This window comes from Anomalospiza imberbis, chromosome 25 (assembly GCF_031753505.1).
Source record: "Anomalospiza imberbis isolate Cuckoo-Finch-1a 21T00152 chromosome 25, ASM3175350v1, whole genome shotgun sequence".
NCBI classification, from domain to species: Eukaryota; Metazoa; Chordata; class Aves; order Passeriformes; family Viduidae; genus Anomalospiza; species Anomalospiza imberbis.
This window is the reverse complement of record NC_089705.1, coordinates 1,338,329-1,354,602: the sequence shown is the minus strand read 5'-3', so window position 1 is coordinate 1,354,602 and position 16,274 is coordinate 1,338,329. Positions and strand designations below refer to the sequence as shown.

The 16,274-nt window shown below is 56.7% G+C and overlaps 1 protein-coding gene and 1 long non-coding RNA gene across 2 annotated transcripts in view; both read left to right on the top strand.

Moving 5' to 3' along the window:
* The window catches only part of LOC137462409 (uncharacterized), a 405,163-nt gene that overhangs the window by 383,238 nt on the left and 5,651 nt on the right, over window positions 1-16,274 (top strand). The gene's annotated exons all lie outside the window — the stretch shown is intronic.
* Window positions 7,785-11,313, top strand: LOC137462277 (cAMP-dependent protein kinase inhibitor beta-like). The gene is made up of 4 exons (XM_068172480.1): window positions 7,785-7,930; window positions 9,761-9,860; window positions 10,127-10,278; window positions 10,827-11,313. The coding sequence occupies exons 3-4, from the start codon at window positions 10,134-10,136 to the stop codon at window positions 10,907-10,909; spliced, it is 228 nt and encodes a 75-aa protein (XP_068028581.1). The 5' UTR covers window positions 7,785-7,930; window positions 9,761-9,860; window positions 10,127-10,133; the 3' UTR covers window positions 10,910-11,313.

Genomic DNA, 16,274 nt, shown 5'->3' with positions numbered 1-16,274 from the left:
GTTTTCCATGCCCTCTCCTGGAGGTTTGGGATGCAGGATGAAGCCCTGCAGTGTCAGCCCATGTCCTCATGCCTCTGCCTGCTGAGCCTATGGTGCTTTGTTCTCTAATCAGAGCAGCTCAGGCCTTTCCAGGGCTGGAATCCAGGGGCTCCAGAGGGAATCACACATCCAGGTTTGCCCGGTGCTTTCAGCATCTTTCTAGGATGCCCTGTGCGCTGCTCCCAGGGGAAAAACACCTCGATTTTATCCCAGTGTGGACTCATAGGAGATGCTGAGCTCAGCAGGGTTGTGCCAGGATTAAACTGCTGAGTCCTGTGGAGTGCTGCTCCCTGGCCCAATCCAGGCTTGCGGCATCCAGAGGGGATTTTCTCTGGGGTCACTGCCCTGTGGGGAAGCCAAGCCTTGATGTGGGATGTGGTGTGAGCACCCCCAGGTCTGGAAGCACCTGGGTTTGCGTTGGCACAATTTGGGTTTGCTCAGGGAAATTTAGGATTGGGATGTCGGGGAGCACAAGAGCTGGGTTCACTGCCACACTGGAGCAGGGCTTGCTCTGGTTTGTGTTTCCAACGTTAAAAAACAAAGGGACAGTTTATACAAAGAGCCTGAAATCCCTTCTGGACAGACTCAGCTTGGATTTTAGGCACAGCAGAACTCTGCCATCATCCCCCTGAGTGACAGAGAAATAACACAGCCTCTGCTCCTGCCGGCGGCTCCATTCCGCGGATGGCAGCAGCAAACCCCTCCTCCCGTGCACATCGCCCTGCTGGAAGCCGGGAATTGCAGGCAATGGAGATTACCAGTGTCCCATTTCAGAGCCCTTTCTTCTCCTTGCCTTCAACAGGAATTTAGGTCTCAGAATGCCACAAGCCCAGCTGAGCCCCTGAAGAGAAGGGTTTGTGCTCCGCCTAGGCTGGTATCAGCTGGGACACAGCTCAGGTTTTGTGTGGAAATAAAAAGTCCGAGTCCTACAGCTGGGAAAAAAAAAATAAAAAAAAAAAAGTAAGCCAAAGAATCCCTGGTTGGAAAGGACCTTAAAGCCCACCCAGTGCCACCCCTGCCATGGCAGGGACACCTCCCACTGTCCCAGGCTGCTCCAAGCCCCAGTGTCCAGCCTGGCCTTGGGCACTGCCAAGGATCCAGGGCAGCCACAGCTGCTCTGGGCAGTGATACCCTAAAAAGGAAGCAGAGGATGAAGACTGGTCTTTAAAAGGATCCCTGGGATCCAGGGAGATGTCAGGGTGGAATGATTCAGGATTTGAGTGTGAGCAAGGATGGGACTGAGCCTAAAGCTGGTCCTGCCCATCTGCAGGGCAGCAATGGGGACCAGGCAGGAAGCAGGAAGGGATGTGAGGATGATGGAGGGGACAAAGAGACCCTTCAGCATTTCCCAAATCCATAGGTGAGACAATCCAAGCACAAACAGGAGTGGTGGAGAAGAGGGAAAGCTGGTCTGGATGAGAGGATGAGTGTGCAAGGGCAGGAGGAAGGTCAGACCTCAAGGCAGGACATGACAGGAAGGGGCTTAGAGGGTGATGGGAATTCCTCTGGAAGTTGAATTATCCCAATGAGGGGGATCTGCTGCTCCACGGAGAGGGAAGGAGTGGGAGCCACTTGTCCAAAGCCTTTGGAAGAGGGGCTTTGCTGGGAAAGGAATCCTAGGGAAGAGCCAACCCTGTTTGTTGCATCCCAACTGTTGGTACCGGGAGGTGCCAGAGCTTTGGGGAGCTGCCAGTGTCACCTCTGCTTAGAAATCCCACTGGAACAATTCCTCTGCGCTTTGGGAAAGAGCCAGGGAGGAAAAGAGCCAGAGGAAAATTGGGGGAAAACCAGTGGGACACCTTGCTGGTTCTCCAAGCAGGATGCAAGTTCACTTCCATCCCTGCACTCACTTGATTCTGGCCCATCACTCTAAAGGTGCCCAGCAAGATCCGAGCCAGCCCAAATTCCTGCCTGGCCCACTTGGAATCCTGGGGATTTAGGGATGAAAATTCCAGGCCATGGTTGGAGAAGTTCTGCTGCCCAGGGCAGGCAGTGGGGTGCCAGCATCCCATGGGAATGAGTCCTGGAAGCTGCATCCCTACCAGGAGGGATCATCATCTCCAGACACCTCCTTGTGTGGAGCAAAACCTGTTCCAAAAGTCATTGTGCACCTCCATGTTCAATATTCCTGCCCCAGCCCACATTCCTGCAGCTTTTCCCCCCTTTCCCAGCAGTTCATGACAATATTTATCCCCCTTCTTCCCTCTCCCTGAGACCCTGGAGCTGTCCCTGGGCAAGTGACACAGCCCGTTCCCACCTGGCTCAGCATCCCCGGGGCTCCAGCAGCCTGCAGCCACTTCCCTGGAGAGGAGCGGAACCTGCTGCCTCCCCGGGAGAGCTCCTGGCTCTCCAGATTTTATCCTGTGTTTAATTATTGCCATCTGCTGCTCCCGGCTCCCAGGCTGCTCGGGCTGTCTGGTGGCTGTCGGGCTCTGGTTAAGCCAACCCCATTGGATTTCCGTCCCGTGTGGATTTCTGGCTCATTTTCCTGGGTGATGCTCCCATTCCCTTCTGACCTAGGGCATCTCTTTTCTTCCCATTCCACTCCATTTTACAGTTTCATCTCACTAAATCCTTCCCATTTTTCATCGTTTTCATCAACATTGAAGGGCTGTTGGTGGATTTTTGGAGGGTTTGTTCCAGGCTGCAGCATTCCCAGCACAGATCCCATAAAATGTTGAATTAAACGAGCAGGAGGAGCCCCCAGAGAGAGAAAGCCAAGATCATTAAATGCCCCAAACCCCTTCCAGAGGAGCTCATGACCCACTAATAGCTCAGAAGCTGAAGAAGCAAATCCTTGTGGTTAAATGAATCCTCACGATTCCTGTAGCTCTTCCCAGGTCCTACATTCTTGGAGCATTCCTGATTTGTTGTCTCTGGTGGGGGGAATGTGTTTGGCAAAGCTGTGGTGTGTCCGTGGTGGTTCCCGGGCTCCAGGGGCAGTCTGGGGTCCCTGCCACCCCCAGCAACCCCAAAAAGTTGTGTCAGAGGGGACACGCCGATGCTGAGGGGATCATGGATGTATTTGACCCTGACCTGGCTTCCTTTGACTGCTCCACCCACAGGTGGGTCTCACCTTTCTCTGCCCCTTTAGCACCTTCCTCCCCTCCTCCAGGGCTCTGCTATTCCCAGGGAACCTGAGCAAGGAACACATCCCAGTCCATCTCCTCCCTCCACCTCTCCCAGCACCTTCCCTGCCCATCTCCAGCAGGGATTAAGGTTTATTTCTGCCCTTCCCTCCTCTATCCCATTAGGGGCATTAAAGCAGGAGCCAGCGGCCCCGAGGACCTCCCATGTGACTCCAGGAGCTTTTTTAGGCTGAGACCACGTTAAGCCACCAAAACTGTCCCTGCTTAGAGGGGGCAATCCTCGCTCACCGGGTTTATCAAGTGGCATTTGTCCCGTTTGGGCTGGAATTGCCTGTGGGACCTGGAGGTGATGGCATGGGGCAGGTGTTGGTGGCTTGGACATTGTCCCCAGGGGTGCAGGGACAGCCCGATGGGCTCCTGGGACAGCGATGCTGCATCCCAGGAGAGCTCAGGGTAGCGCCAACCCCGGGTTTGGGACCCCAGGCAGCAGCAGGGTCCTGGTCCTGGTGTGGCTTTTGGAGCGGGGCGCACACGCGGGGTCCAGCCCGATCCCCGTCCCTGGGAGCTGCGGGAAGGGCGCGGGTGGGATCCAGCGGGTCCCGGGGGCCGATCATCCCCGGCTCCAGCGCCGGGGCAGCGGGAGCCACTGCGGCCGGGAAGGAGCTTTGATCCGGCCGGGGGCTGCGGCTGGGCTGGGGCGTGCGGGGAATCCGAGTGGGAGCGTGAGTGAGTGTGTGAGTGTGCACACGTGTGTGTGAGAGTGTGTGTGAGAGTGTGTGTGAGAGTGTGAGAGTGTGTGTGTGTGAGAGTGTGTGTGAGAGTGTGTGTGAGAGTGTGTGTGAGAGTGTGAGAGTGTGTGTGAGAGTGTGTGTGAGAGTGTGTGTGAGAGTGTGTGTGTGCACATGTGTGTGTGAGAGTGTGTGTGAGTGTGTGAGAGTGTGTGTGAGAGTGTGAGTGAGTGTGTGAGTGTGCACACGTGTGTGTGAGAGTGTGTGTGAGAGTGTGTGTGAGAGTGTGTGTGTGCACATGTGTGTAAGAGTGTGTGAGAGTGTGTGTGAATGTGTGAGTGTGCACACGTGTGTGTGAGAGTGTGTGTGAGAGTGTGTGTATGCACATGTGTGTAAGTGTGTGAGAGTGTGAGTGTGTGAGTGTGCACACGTGTGTGAGAGTGTGAGTGTGTGTGTGCACACATGTGTGTGTAAGAGTGTGTGTGAGTGTGAGTGTGCACACGTGTGTGAGTGTGAGAGTGTGAGTGTGCACACGTGTGTGTGAGAGTGTGTGTGAGAGTGTGTGTGAGAGTGTGAGAGTGTGTGTGTGTGAGAGTGTGTGTGAGTGTGTGTGTGAGAGTGTGAGAGTGTGTGTGAGAGTGTGTGTGTGCACATGTGTGTGTGAGAGTGTGTGTGAGAGTGTGTGTGTGCACATGTGTGTGTAAGAGTGTGTGAGAGTGTGTGTGAATGTGTGAGTGTGCACACGTGTGTGTGAGTGTGTGTGAGAGTGTGTGTGTGCACATGTGTGTGTAAGAGTGTATGAGAGTGTGTGTGAATGTGTGAGTGTGCACACGTGTGTGTGAGAGTGTGTGTGAGAGTGTGTGTGTGCACGTGTGTGTGTAAGTGTGTGAGAGTGTGTGTGAATGTGTGAGTGTGCACACGTGTGTGTGAGTGTGTGTGAGAGTGTGTGTGTGCACGTGTGTGTGTGCACGTGTGTGTAAGAGTGTGTGAGAGTGTGTGTGTGAGTGTGTGTGTGCACATGTGTGTGTAAGAGTGTATGAGAGTGTGTGTGAGTGTGTGTGTGCACGTGTGTGTAAGTGTGTGAGAGTGTGTGTGAGTGTGAGTGTGCACACGTGTGTGAGTGTGAGAGTGTGTGTGAGTGTGCACACGTGTGTGAGAGTGTGTGTGAGTGTGAGTGTGCACACGTGTGTGAGTGTGTGTGTGAGTGTGAGTGTGCACACGTGTGTGAGTGTGAGAGTGTGTGTGAGTGTGCACACGTGTGTGAGAGTGTGTGTGCACATGTGTGTGTAAGAGTGTATGAGAGTGTGTGTGAGAGTGTGTGTGAGTGTGAGTGTGCACACGTGTGTGTGAGTGTGTGTGCACATGTGTGTGTAAGAGTGTGTGTGAGAGTGTGTGAGTGTGTGTGTGAATGTGTGAGTGTGTGAGTGTGCACACGTGTGTGTGAGTGTGTGTGTGCACATGTGTGTGAGAGTGTGAGAGTGTGTGTGAGTGTGCACACGTGTGTGTGAGTGTGTGTGCACATGTGTGTGTAAGAGTGTGTGTGTGAGTGCGTGTGTGAATGTGTGAGTGTGTGAGTGTGCACACGTGTGTGTGAGTGTGTGTGTGCACATGTGTGTGAGAGTGTGTGTGCACATGTGTATATGAGTGTGAGCGTGTGCACACGTGTGTGCATGTGTGAGTGTGAGTGTGCACATGTGTGTGTGTGATTGTGCATGAGTGTGTGTGTGTGCACATGTGCGTGTGAGCTTGGCATCAGGGATTCACAGGGAATCACCAAATCCTTCAGCCTGCCAACCCCCCCGAGAGCAGCGTCCAGCCGTTCCCTCAGCCACCACCCCTGTCCCCAAGTGCCACGTCCCCGCGGCTGTTCAGTCCGTCCTGGTGGCTCCTGGACAGCCCTTTCTGTGCAGGATTTCTCCCTAAAATCCATGGGACCCGCTGGAATGTGTGTGCTCGTGTGCTCCCAAACATCCTGGGACACGGTGGGACACCCCCAGGGATGTCACACGTGTCCCCGTGCCAGGCTCAGGGCTCCCCCGGGTGCTGCTGTGGCACAGGCGGTGCCAGGTGAGGGACGTGACCTTGAGCAGGTGGAGGTGGGACAAACTCTGGGACAAGGAGGTGACACGGCTGTGGCACTGCGAGCCAGGAAGTGCCACACGTGCAGACACAGTGACAGGGAGTGTCACACAGCGTGGCACGCAGGCACAGACTGCCAGGGAGTGCCACACATGCACAGACGTGTGACAAAGAGTGCCACACTGTCACATGGATGTGTCAGGGGGTGCCACACATGCACAGACGTGTGACAAAGAGTGCCACACTGTCACATGGATGTGTCAGGGGGTGCCACACATGCACAGACGTGTGACAAAGAGTGGCACACTGTCACATGGATGTGTCAGGGGGTGCCACACATGCACAGACGTGTGACAAAGAGTGCCACACTGTCACATGGATGCGTCAGGGGGTGCCACACATGCACAGACGTGTGACAAAGAGTGCCACACTGTCACATGGATGCGTCAGGGGGTGCCACACATGCACAGACGTGTGACAAAGAGTGCCACACTGTCACATGGATGCGTCAGGGGGTGCCACACATGCACAGACGTGTGACAAAGAGTGCCACACTGTCACATGGATGCGTCAGGGGGTGCCACACATGCACAGAGGTGTGACAGGGAGTGCCACACGTGCAGACACAGTGTCAGGGGGTGCCACACGTGCAAACAGGTGACAGGGAATGTCACACCTGCACACAACTGTATAGCCACATTGAACAGCCCAGCCAGAGGTGACACAACCAAATAGACACACCTGTGACAATGCACACACCTGTGACAATTCACACGTGAAAATTCACACACCTGTGACAATTCACACACATGTGACACTGCACACACCCGCAACAATGCACACACCTGTGACAATTCACACGTGAAAATTCACACACCTGTGACAATTCACACACATGTGACACTGCACACACCCGCAACAATGCACACACGTGTGACAATTCACACCTGTAACAATGCACACGACTGTGACAATTCACAAAAGTGAAAATTCACACACATGTCACAATTCACACACATGTGACACTATACACACCAGTGACAATTCACACCTGTGGCACCTCACACACCTCTGACACTGCCCAAACCTGTGACACTGCACACACATATGACAATGCACACACCTGTGGCACTGCTCACACCTGTGGCACTGCTCACACCTGTGGCACTGCACACACATGACAGTGCACACACGTGTGACAATTCACACACCTGTGACAATGTACACACATGTGACAATGCACATACATGTGGCAATTCACACATGTGACAGTTTGCACCTGTGACACTGCACAATATGTGACAATTCACACACCTGTGACAATGCACACACATATGACAATGCACACACCTGTGGCACTGCTCACACCTGTGGCACTGCTCACACCTGTGGCACTGCACACACATGACAGTGCACACACGTGTGACAATTCACACACCTGTGACAATGTACACACATGTGACAATGCACATACATGTGGCAATTCACACATGTGACAGTTTACACCTGTGACACTGCACAACGAGTGACAATGCACACACCTGTGACACTGCACACACATGTGACAATTCACACCTGTGGCACTGCCCACACCTGTGCTGGAGCAGTGCAGTGGCTCTGGAGGGCAATGGCCGTGCAGGTGGACAGGGAACTTTGTCCCCACCCCTGCCTTTGTCACCGCCAGACCAGCCCCATGCCTCAGCTTCCCCCCTGAGCAGCACCCAGGTCCTGCCCCTCATGGCACAGCCACCCTAGCACTGATCACTAATTAATGAATCACTAATCACCTCCCAGGTTAATAATTTATTTCTCCCCCTCCCCACAGCTGTGGTCACCCCCCCCCCCCCCCCCCCCGTGCACATAGAGCCTGCGCCCAAGGACCTTGGCTCGTCCTCCCTGCAGTGATTCCCAGCAGGGATTCCCAGTGACTCCCAGTGATTCCCAGTGACTCCCAGCACTGATTGCCAGCAGGAATCCCCAGCGGGACACCGGTGAGTTCACACCCCCACCGCCACCAGCTTGGGGACACCAGTCCCAGCGTTGCCACCAACATGTGGCCCGGAGGGGATGGGGCTGCTGGGGTGGTGGTTTGAGGTCCCTGTGCTCTGTGGGGGGTGGAGGGGATATGGGGGGTGGAGGGCCCCTTGTCCCTGACAAGTCATGTGCCACCCCTGTGCCACCCCTTTGTAACAATTGTGCCACCCCTGTGCCACTCCCACCTCCCATGGCAAAAGTCCAAAGTGTTCCAGAGCTGAGCAAACACCTCAAGAAGGTCCCAGCAGCACGGGCAACAAGATGGCTCCATGCCAGTTGAATTTTCCTGGTTCCAGGGGCTTCCCAGGAGTGCCCCCACCCACCCAGGGCACCCCAGCATTGCTGCTGCCGGCCTGGCTCAGCAAGAGCTGCTATCCAAGGGACACAGTGGTGTCCCCAGGTTGGGGACTCCATGCAGTTCCCTGGCAGTGCTGGCTCAGCCTCCCTTCCTGTTACCTCTGCATCCCCATCCATCCATCCATCCATCCATCCATCCATCCATCCATCCATCCATCCCCCATTCCCCATCCATCCATCCATCCATCCCCCATCCATCCATCATCCATCCATCCCTCCATCCATCATCCATCCATCCATCCATCCTCCATCTATCCATCCATCCATCCATCCATCCATCCATCCTCCATCTATCCATCCATCCATCCATCCATCCATTCATCCCCCATCCATCCATCCATCCATCCATCCATCATCCATCCATCCATCCATCCATCCATCCATTCATCCCCCATCCATCCATCATCCATCCATCCATCCATCCATCCATCCATTCATCCATCCATCATCCATCCATCCCCCATCAATCCATCATCCATCCATCCATCCATCCCCCATCCATCCATCCATCCATCCATCCATCCATCCATCCATCTATCCATCCATTCATCATCCATCCATCCATCCATCCCCCATCCATCAATCATCCATCCATCCATCCATCCATCCATCCATCCATCCATCCATCCCCCATTCCCCATCCATCCATCATCCATCCATCCATCCATCCATCCATCCATCCCCCATTCCCCATCCATCCATCCATCCATCCATCCATCCATCTATCCATCCATCCCCCATCCATCTATCCATCCATCCCCCATCCATCCATCCATCCATCCATCCATCCATCCATCCATTCATCCATCCATCCATCCATCCATCCATCTATCCATCCATCCATCCATCCATCCATCCATCCATCCCCCATCAATCCATCATCCATCCATCCATCCATCCATCCATCCATCCATCCCCCATTCCCCATCCATCCATCCATCCATCCATTCATCCATCTATCCATCCATCCCCCATCCATCTATCCATCCATCCCCCATCCATCCATCCATCCATCCATTCATCTATCGATCCATCCATCCATCCATCCATCCCCCATCCATCCATCTATCCATCCATCCATCCATCCATCCATCCATCCATCCATCCATCTATCCATCCATTCATCATCCATCCATCCATCAATCCATCATCCATCCATCATCCATCCATCCATCCATCCATCCATCCCCCATCCATCCATCTATCCATCCATCCATCCATCCATCCATCCATCCATCCATCCCCCATCAATCCATCATCCATCCATCCATCCATCCATCCATCCATCCATCCCCCATCCATCCCCCCATGACGAGGCTCAGGGTGCTGTGGGTGCTCCCATGGGGACACAGTCTGTTGTCCCCCCAGACTCGCTCCCTGCTCCCTTTCCCCTGGCCCCATTGGTGACCCCCTGCTCTGCCTCCCCCAGGTCAGAGCCAGAGGGGACCCAGCCAGGACGGATCCCTGTTCCCCGTGGTGTCCCTCACCTGGGCACGGGGCAGACGCGGTGCCAGGCCAGGCTGGAGGGTGCCCGGTAAGGCTGCCTGGGGTGGGGGGCTGGTGGGACCCTGGGAACCCCTTCCCTCCAGGCTGCGGTGACCAGCAGAGACCAGAGCACCCAGAGGTGCCCGGGTGGCGGTGGCGAGTCCCCGGGGCAGCAGGGTGGCCCTGCCTTTGCTCCTGTCGGGCAGAGGGAGTGCAGGGGGGAGCAGAGGGCACCAGAGCGCCCAGACCTGAGCAGAGCCGGGTCCCTTTAGCTCGCTGTGCTCCGGGAGTGACAGAGGGGACATCTCTCCCCAGGGTTAGCATGACTGAGGTGGAACCCGTGCTGGACTTCGCATCCTCCGGCAGGACGGGCCGGCGCAATGCCCTGCCCGACATCCTGGGCTCGCCCGCCGGCGTCAGCCCTGCCGACCTGCCCCTCAAACTGGCCGAGATGTCCCTGAGCGCAGGTGGGTGACCAGGGGGAGGGGGGAGGATGTGGGGTGAGCACAGACAGGGGTTCCCGTGTTCATCCCGTGCTTAAGAACAAGGACACAGAGGGGCTGGAGTGAGTCCAGGGCAGGGAACGGAGCTGGGAAGGGGCTGGAGCCCCAGGAGAGGCTGAGGGAGCTGGGAAGGGGCTCAGCCTGGAAAAAAGGAGGCTCAGGGGGGACCTTGTGGCTCTGCACAACTCCTGACAGGAGGGGACAGCCGGTGGGGGCTGTCGGGGACAGCTGGGGGGCTCTGCTCCCAGGGAACAGGAGAGGGATGGGAGGTCCAGGTTGGATATGGGGGAAAAATTCTCCGTGGAAAGGGTGGTCAGGCATTGGAACTTCACAGGGAGGTTTGGAGTCCCTGGATGGGGCCTGGTCACTGGGCTGGTCACTGGGCTGGAGACAAGGTGGGCATCGGGCACAGGTTTGACTCGATGCTCTTGGAGCACTTTTCCAGCCTCTATGATTCTGTGATTCCATGCTCTGACCCCATCCCATGACCCTCTCCCCGTCTCTCCTGGCAGGCAGTGCCCAGGACATGCAGTCGCCCTCAGCGGAGGTGCCCTCTCCGCAGACCCCCAGCCCCGAGCTGAAGGACACGTCCTAACCCCGCCCGCGGGGACATTTGTGACCGGCGGAGGAAGCAGGAGGCTGTGGAGCGCCAGCCCAGCTTTCCTGGCACAGCCGGAGTCCGCTGGGATCTCCTCGGTGCTGCCGCAGCGAGACCCTGGAGCGTCCCCCGGCCATGGGGGAGCAGCGCGTGGCGGGGACATGGAGGGGACATGGAGGGGACCTGCCGTGACCAAGGGGCGATTCCCACCCACGCCCTGGGCCAGGACTCGGGGGGGGAGGGGATGTTTTGGCCTCCCCGGGGGGAGGAATATTTTTCTTCTGGGGCATTTGGCGGAGCCGAGCGCGGGGGGGTCCCGGGGGGGCCCTCCTGGCCGCAGGAGCAGCCACGGGTGTTTCTTGCTGAGTGTGGTGTTCACTGTGATGTTTTTGGGTACCACCTCGTCTCCTGGCCTTTCTTCTGGGTGACTCGGGAGCCACTCCCAAGTTTTGGGGGGTGAGGTGGGAAAACACAACCCGAGAGCCCCCCAGCCCTTAAGGAAAGCTCCCGGGTTGCCAGCACTGCTCTGAGGAATCCCACTGAGGAGCAGAGCACCCCAGCGTGGTCCCCGCTCCTGGGGATGGGGGTGCTGGTGAGTCTGGGGGTGGGGAGCAGGGCGATGCTGTTTGGAGCACCCCCAGTCCCCCGAGTCAGGTCACCCACTGTCCCCACGCCGGATCCTCTCCCGCAGCCCCGGGCGGGGCCAGCCGAGTCCTGCGGCGTCTGGGGATGTGGAGGACATGGAGTGGGGCTTTCCCAGGCTCTGGCCGTGCTCCCCAAATCCTCTGCTTCTGCCAGAGGGCGGGATGGGACCCTCCTGTCCGGGCACTGGAGGACTCCTCTGCCGGCTCTGGGCGTCGCTGGCCGCTGGCCGGAGCCGAGCAGGATGGTTGGACGCGGAGCTGGACTCATCCCATCCCATCCCATCCCATCCCATCCCATCCCATCCCATCCCATCCCATCCCATCCCATCCCATCCCATCCCATCCCGGACGGTCACCTATAGCTGTCGCTGTGGGACCAGCAAAGGAATCCCCAGCCCAGGTCCCCTCTGGCCACCGCCCGTGGACCAGGAGAGCCGTGCGGGGCCACAGGCGGGGCCACCGTCCCCAGCACCCCATGGTGTCGCGGCCACCATCGGTCTCCCGGGCACCTTGGCGTGGAGGGCAGTCCTGGATGGGAGGGAGGGCTGGGTGTGAGTGGACATGTGCAGGAGCATCCCTGTGTGTGGGTATCCATGTGTATGGGCATCTGCGGGCGTGGGCACCCATTTACACGGGCATTCGTGGGCATGGGAGCCCGTGTGCACGGGCATCCCTGTGCGTGGGCACTCATTTACATTGTCATGGGCTCCCATGCCTGTGTGCATCCATGTGTAGGGTCATGGGCACCCCCACACTGGCATGGCTGTGTGGGGCATCTGTGTGCTCATGGACACTCCTTTATATGGGCATTCATGGGCATGGATTCCCGTGGGTGTGCACATCCATGTGCATGGGCATCCGTGTGTGTGTGTGCATCCATGAGTGTGTGCATCCATGTGTGTGTGCAGGGACACAACTGTGTGTGCATGGGCATCCATGTGTGTGTGTGCATCCATGAGTGTGTGCATCCATGAGTGTGTGCATCTGTGTGTGTGTGCAGGGACACATCTGTGTGTGCATGGGCATCCATGTGTGTGTGTGCATCCATGTGTGTGTGCATCCGTGTGTGTGTGTGCAGGGACACATCTCTGTGTGTGTGTGTGCATCTATGTGTGAATGTGCATCCATGAGTGTGTGCATCCATGAGTGTGTGCATCCATGTGTGTGTATGCATCCATGTGTGTGTGCAGGGACACATCTGTGTGTGCATGTTCATCCATGTGTGTGTGTGCATCCATGAGTGTGTGCATCCATGTGTGTGTGTGCAGGGACACATCTGTGTGTGCATGGGCATCCATATGTGTGTGCATCCGTGTGTGTGTGCAGGGACACAACTGTGTGTGCATGTTCATCCATGTGTGTGTGTGCATCCATGTGTGTGTGTGCAGGGACACATCTGTGTGTGCATGTTCATCCATGTGTGTGTGTGCATCCATGAGTGTGTGCATCCATGTGTGTGTGCATCCATGTGTGTGTGCAGGGACACATCTCTGTGTGTGTGTGCATCCATGTGTGTGTGCATCCGTGTGCGTGTGTATGCAGGGACACAACTGTGTGTGCATGGGCATCCATGTGTGTGTGTGCATCCACGAGTGTGTGCATCCATGTGTGTGTGTGCATCCATGTGTGTGTGTCTACAGGGACACATCTGTGTGTGTGTGTGCATCCATGTGTGTGTGTGCAGGGACACATCTGTGTGTGCATGGGCATCTATGTGTGTGTGCATCCGTGTGTGTGTGTGCATCCATGTGTGTGTGCATCCATGTGTGTGTGTGCATCCGTGTGTGTGTGCAGGGACACATCTGTGTGTGCATGTTCATCCATGTGTGTGTGTGCATCCATGTGTGTGTGCATCCATGTGTGTGTGCATCCATGTGTGTGTGTGCATCCGTGTGTGTGTGTGTGCAGGGACACATCTGTGTGTGCATGTTCATCCATGTGTGTGTGTGCATCCATGAGTGTGTGCATCCATGTGTGCGTGTGCAGGGACACATCTGTGTGTGTGTGTGTGCGTCCATGTGTGTGTGCATCCATGTTTGTGTGCGTGTGCAGGGATATCTGTGTGTGTGTGCATCTATGTGTGTGTGTGCATCTATGTGTGTGTGTGCATCCATGAGTGTGTGCATCCATGTTTGTGTGTGTGTGCAGGGATATCTGTGTGTGTGTGCATCCATGTGTGTGTGTGCATCCATGAGTGTGTGCATCCATGTTTCTGTGTGTGTGCAGGGACACATCTGTGTGTGTGTGCATCCATGAGTGTGTGCATCCAAGTTTGTGTGTGTGTGCAGGGATATCTGTGTGTGTGTGCATCCATGTGTGTGTGTGCATCCATGAGTGTGTGCATCCATGTTTGTGTGCGTGTGCAGGGATATCTGTGTGTGTGTGCATCCATGTGTGTGCTTCTGTGTGCATGTGCATCCATTTGTGTATGTGCAGGGACTCATTTGTGTGTATGTGTGTGCTTCCATGTGTATCTGCATTCATGTGTGTGCATCTCTGTGTGTGTGCGTGCATCCATGCGTGTTCATCTGTGGTGTGTGCATCCATTTGTGTGTGTGTGCAGGGACACATTTGTGTGTGTGTGCGCATCTGTGTGTGTGCCTCCATGTGTGTGTGCACATGCAGGGATAGCTGTGTGTGTGTGTGCATCCATGTGTGTTCATGTGTGTATGTGTGTGTGTGCATCCATTTGTGTGTCCATCCGTGTGTGTGAATCCATGTGTGTGTCGATCCGTGTGTGTGCATCCAAGTGTGTGCATCCATTTGTGTGTGTGTGTATTTGCAGGGATATCTGTGTGTGTGTGTGTGTGTTTGTGTGTGTGTGTGTGCGCATCCCTGTGTGTGTGTATCCATTTGTGTATGTGTGTGCTTGTGCAGGGACATCTGTCTGTGTGTGCATCCATGTGTGTGGTGCACCCATGTGCATGTGCATCCCTGTGTGTGCACCCACGTGTGTGTGTATCCATGTGTGTGTGTGCATCCGTGTGAGCGTGTGTGTGTGTGTGCACAGGGATATCTCTGTGTGTGCAACCATGTGTGTGCATGTGCAGGGATATCTCTGTGTGTGTGTGTGTGTGTGTGTGTGTGTGTGTGTCCATGTGTGTGTGCAGGGACATCTGTGTGTGTGTGCGCATTCGTGTGTGTGCATCCATGTGCGTGTGCATCCCTGAGTGTGTGTGCACCCATGTGCACGGACATCTGTGCGCATGGGCGTCCATGTGCACATGCAGGGACATTGCTCTGTATGTGCATCCACGTGTGTGCGTGTGCAGGGATATCCGTGTGTGTGTGTGCACAGATATCTGTGTGTGCGTGTGCATCCGTGGTCATGGGCATCTGTGTGTGAGCACCCACGGACACGGGCACCCCTTTACACGGGCACTTGAGGGCATGGATACACAGCTGTGTGTGTGTGTGTGCATCCCTGCAGGTGAGTGGGTGTTCATGGGTGCTCCTGTGGGTGCGTGTGCAGAGGCAGCCGTGTGGGTGTCCCTGTGCCCAGGTGTCCCTGTGCCAGGGTGTCCCTGTGCATGGGTGTCCCATGCCCGGGTGTCCATATGTCAGGGTGTCCCTGTGCCTGGTGCGTCCATGTGCCTGGGTGTCCCTGTCAGTGGGTGTCCCTATGCTGGGGCGTCCCTGTCAGTGGGTGTCCCTATGCTGGGGTGTCCCTATGCTGGGGTGTCCCCGTGCTGGGGTGTCCCTATCAGTGGGTGTCCCCGTGCTGGGGTGTCCCTGTGCTGGGGTGTCCCTGTCAGTGGGTGTCCCTGTCAGTGGGTGTCCCTATGCTGGGGTGTCCCCGTGCTGGGGTGTCCCTGTCAGTGGGTGTCCCTGTGTGCCCCTGTCAGTGGGTGTCCCTATGCTGGGGTGTCCCTGTGTCGGGGTGTCCCTGTGTGTCCCTGTCAGTGGGTGTCCCTATGATGGGGTGTCCCTGTGCTGGGGTGTCCCTGTCAGTGGGTGTCCCTGTGTCGGGGTGTCCCTGTGTGCCCCTGTCAGTGGGTGTCCCCATGCTGGGGTGTCCCTGTGTCGGGGTGTCCCTGTGTCGGGGTGTCCCTGTGTGCCCCTGTCAGTGGGTGTCCCTGTGTCGGGGTGTCCCTGTGTCGGGGTGTCCCTCTGTGTCCCTGTCAGTGGGTGTCCCCATGCTGGGGTGTCCTTGCCAGTGGTTGTCCCTATATTGGGGTGTCCTTTTGTCGGGGTGTCCCTGTGCCGGGGCAGCCGTTCCTGTCCAAGCCCCCATCTCATGGTCCCTTTGTGTAAAGGGGACAGGACTGTGCGGGTTAGGGACACTGCCACCCATGTGAGGGGACAGAGGACAGTCCTTGCCCTCTGTGTCCCCCCAGGCCATGGGGGCTCTGTCCCTGCCCGGTGTCCCAGGCGGGACAGGGGACACCCATCCCACGGGACGGGTCCTGTGCCCCCAGGGCACGAGCTGAGGGGGTCCTGCTCAGTGGCAGTGTCAGCAGGAGGACGCTGAACACGAGCTCCAGCTATTTTTGGGTATCTGCGATGTCACCCAGAGGCCAGGGACAGGGAGAAAGTGTCCCTGGTCCCTCATGGCCCTGGTGCCTTTGACCCCCAAGTCCCCAAGACAAGGGGACACCCTGCAGCCACCGGGCTCGGGGACACCTGAGCCCCCATCTGGGTCCCTCCACGACCCGGGGGTGGGGGCAGGAGTGGGCACCGTCCCCTGGGGTCCAGGGGACACCGAAGCCCACGGCCAG

Excerpts from the sequence above, each read along its gene's own strand:
- LOC137462277 (XM_068172480.1), top strand. The coding sequence starts at position 10,134 with ATGACTGAGGTGGAACCCGTGCTGGACTTCGCATCCTCCGGCAGGACG. Across the intron at positions 10,279-10,826 it reads CGAGATGTCCCTGAGCGCAG|GCAGTGCCCAGGACATGCAG; the intron begins GTGGGTGACCAG and ends CTCTCCTGGCAG.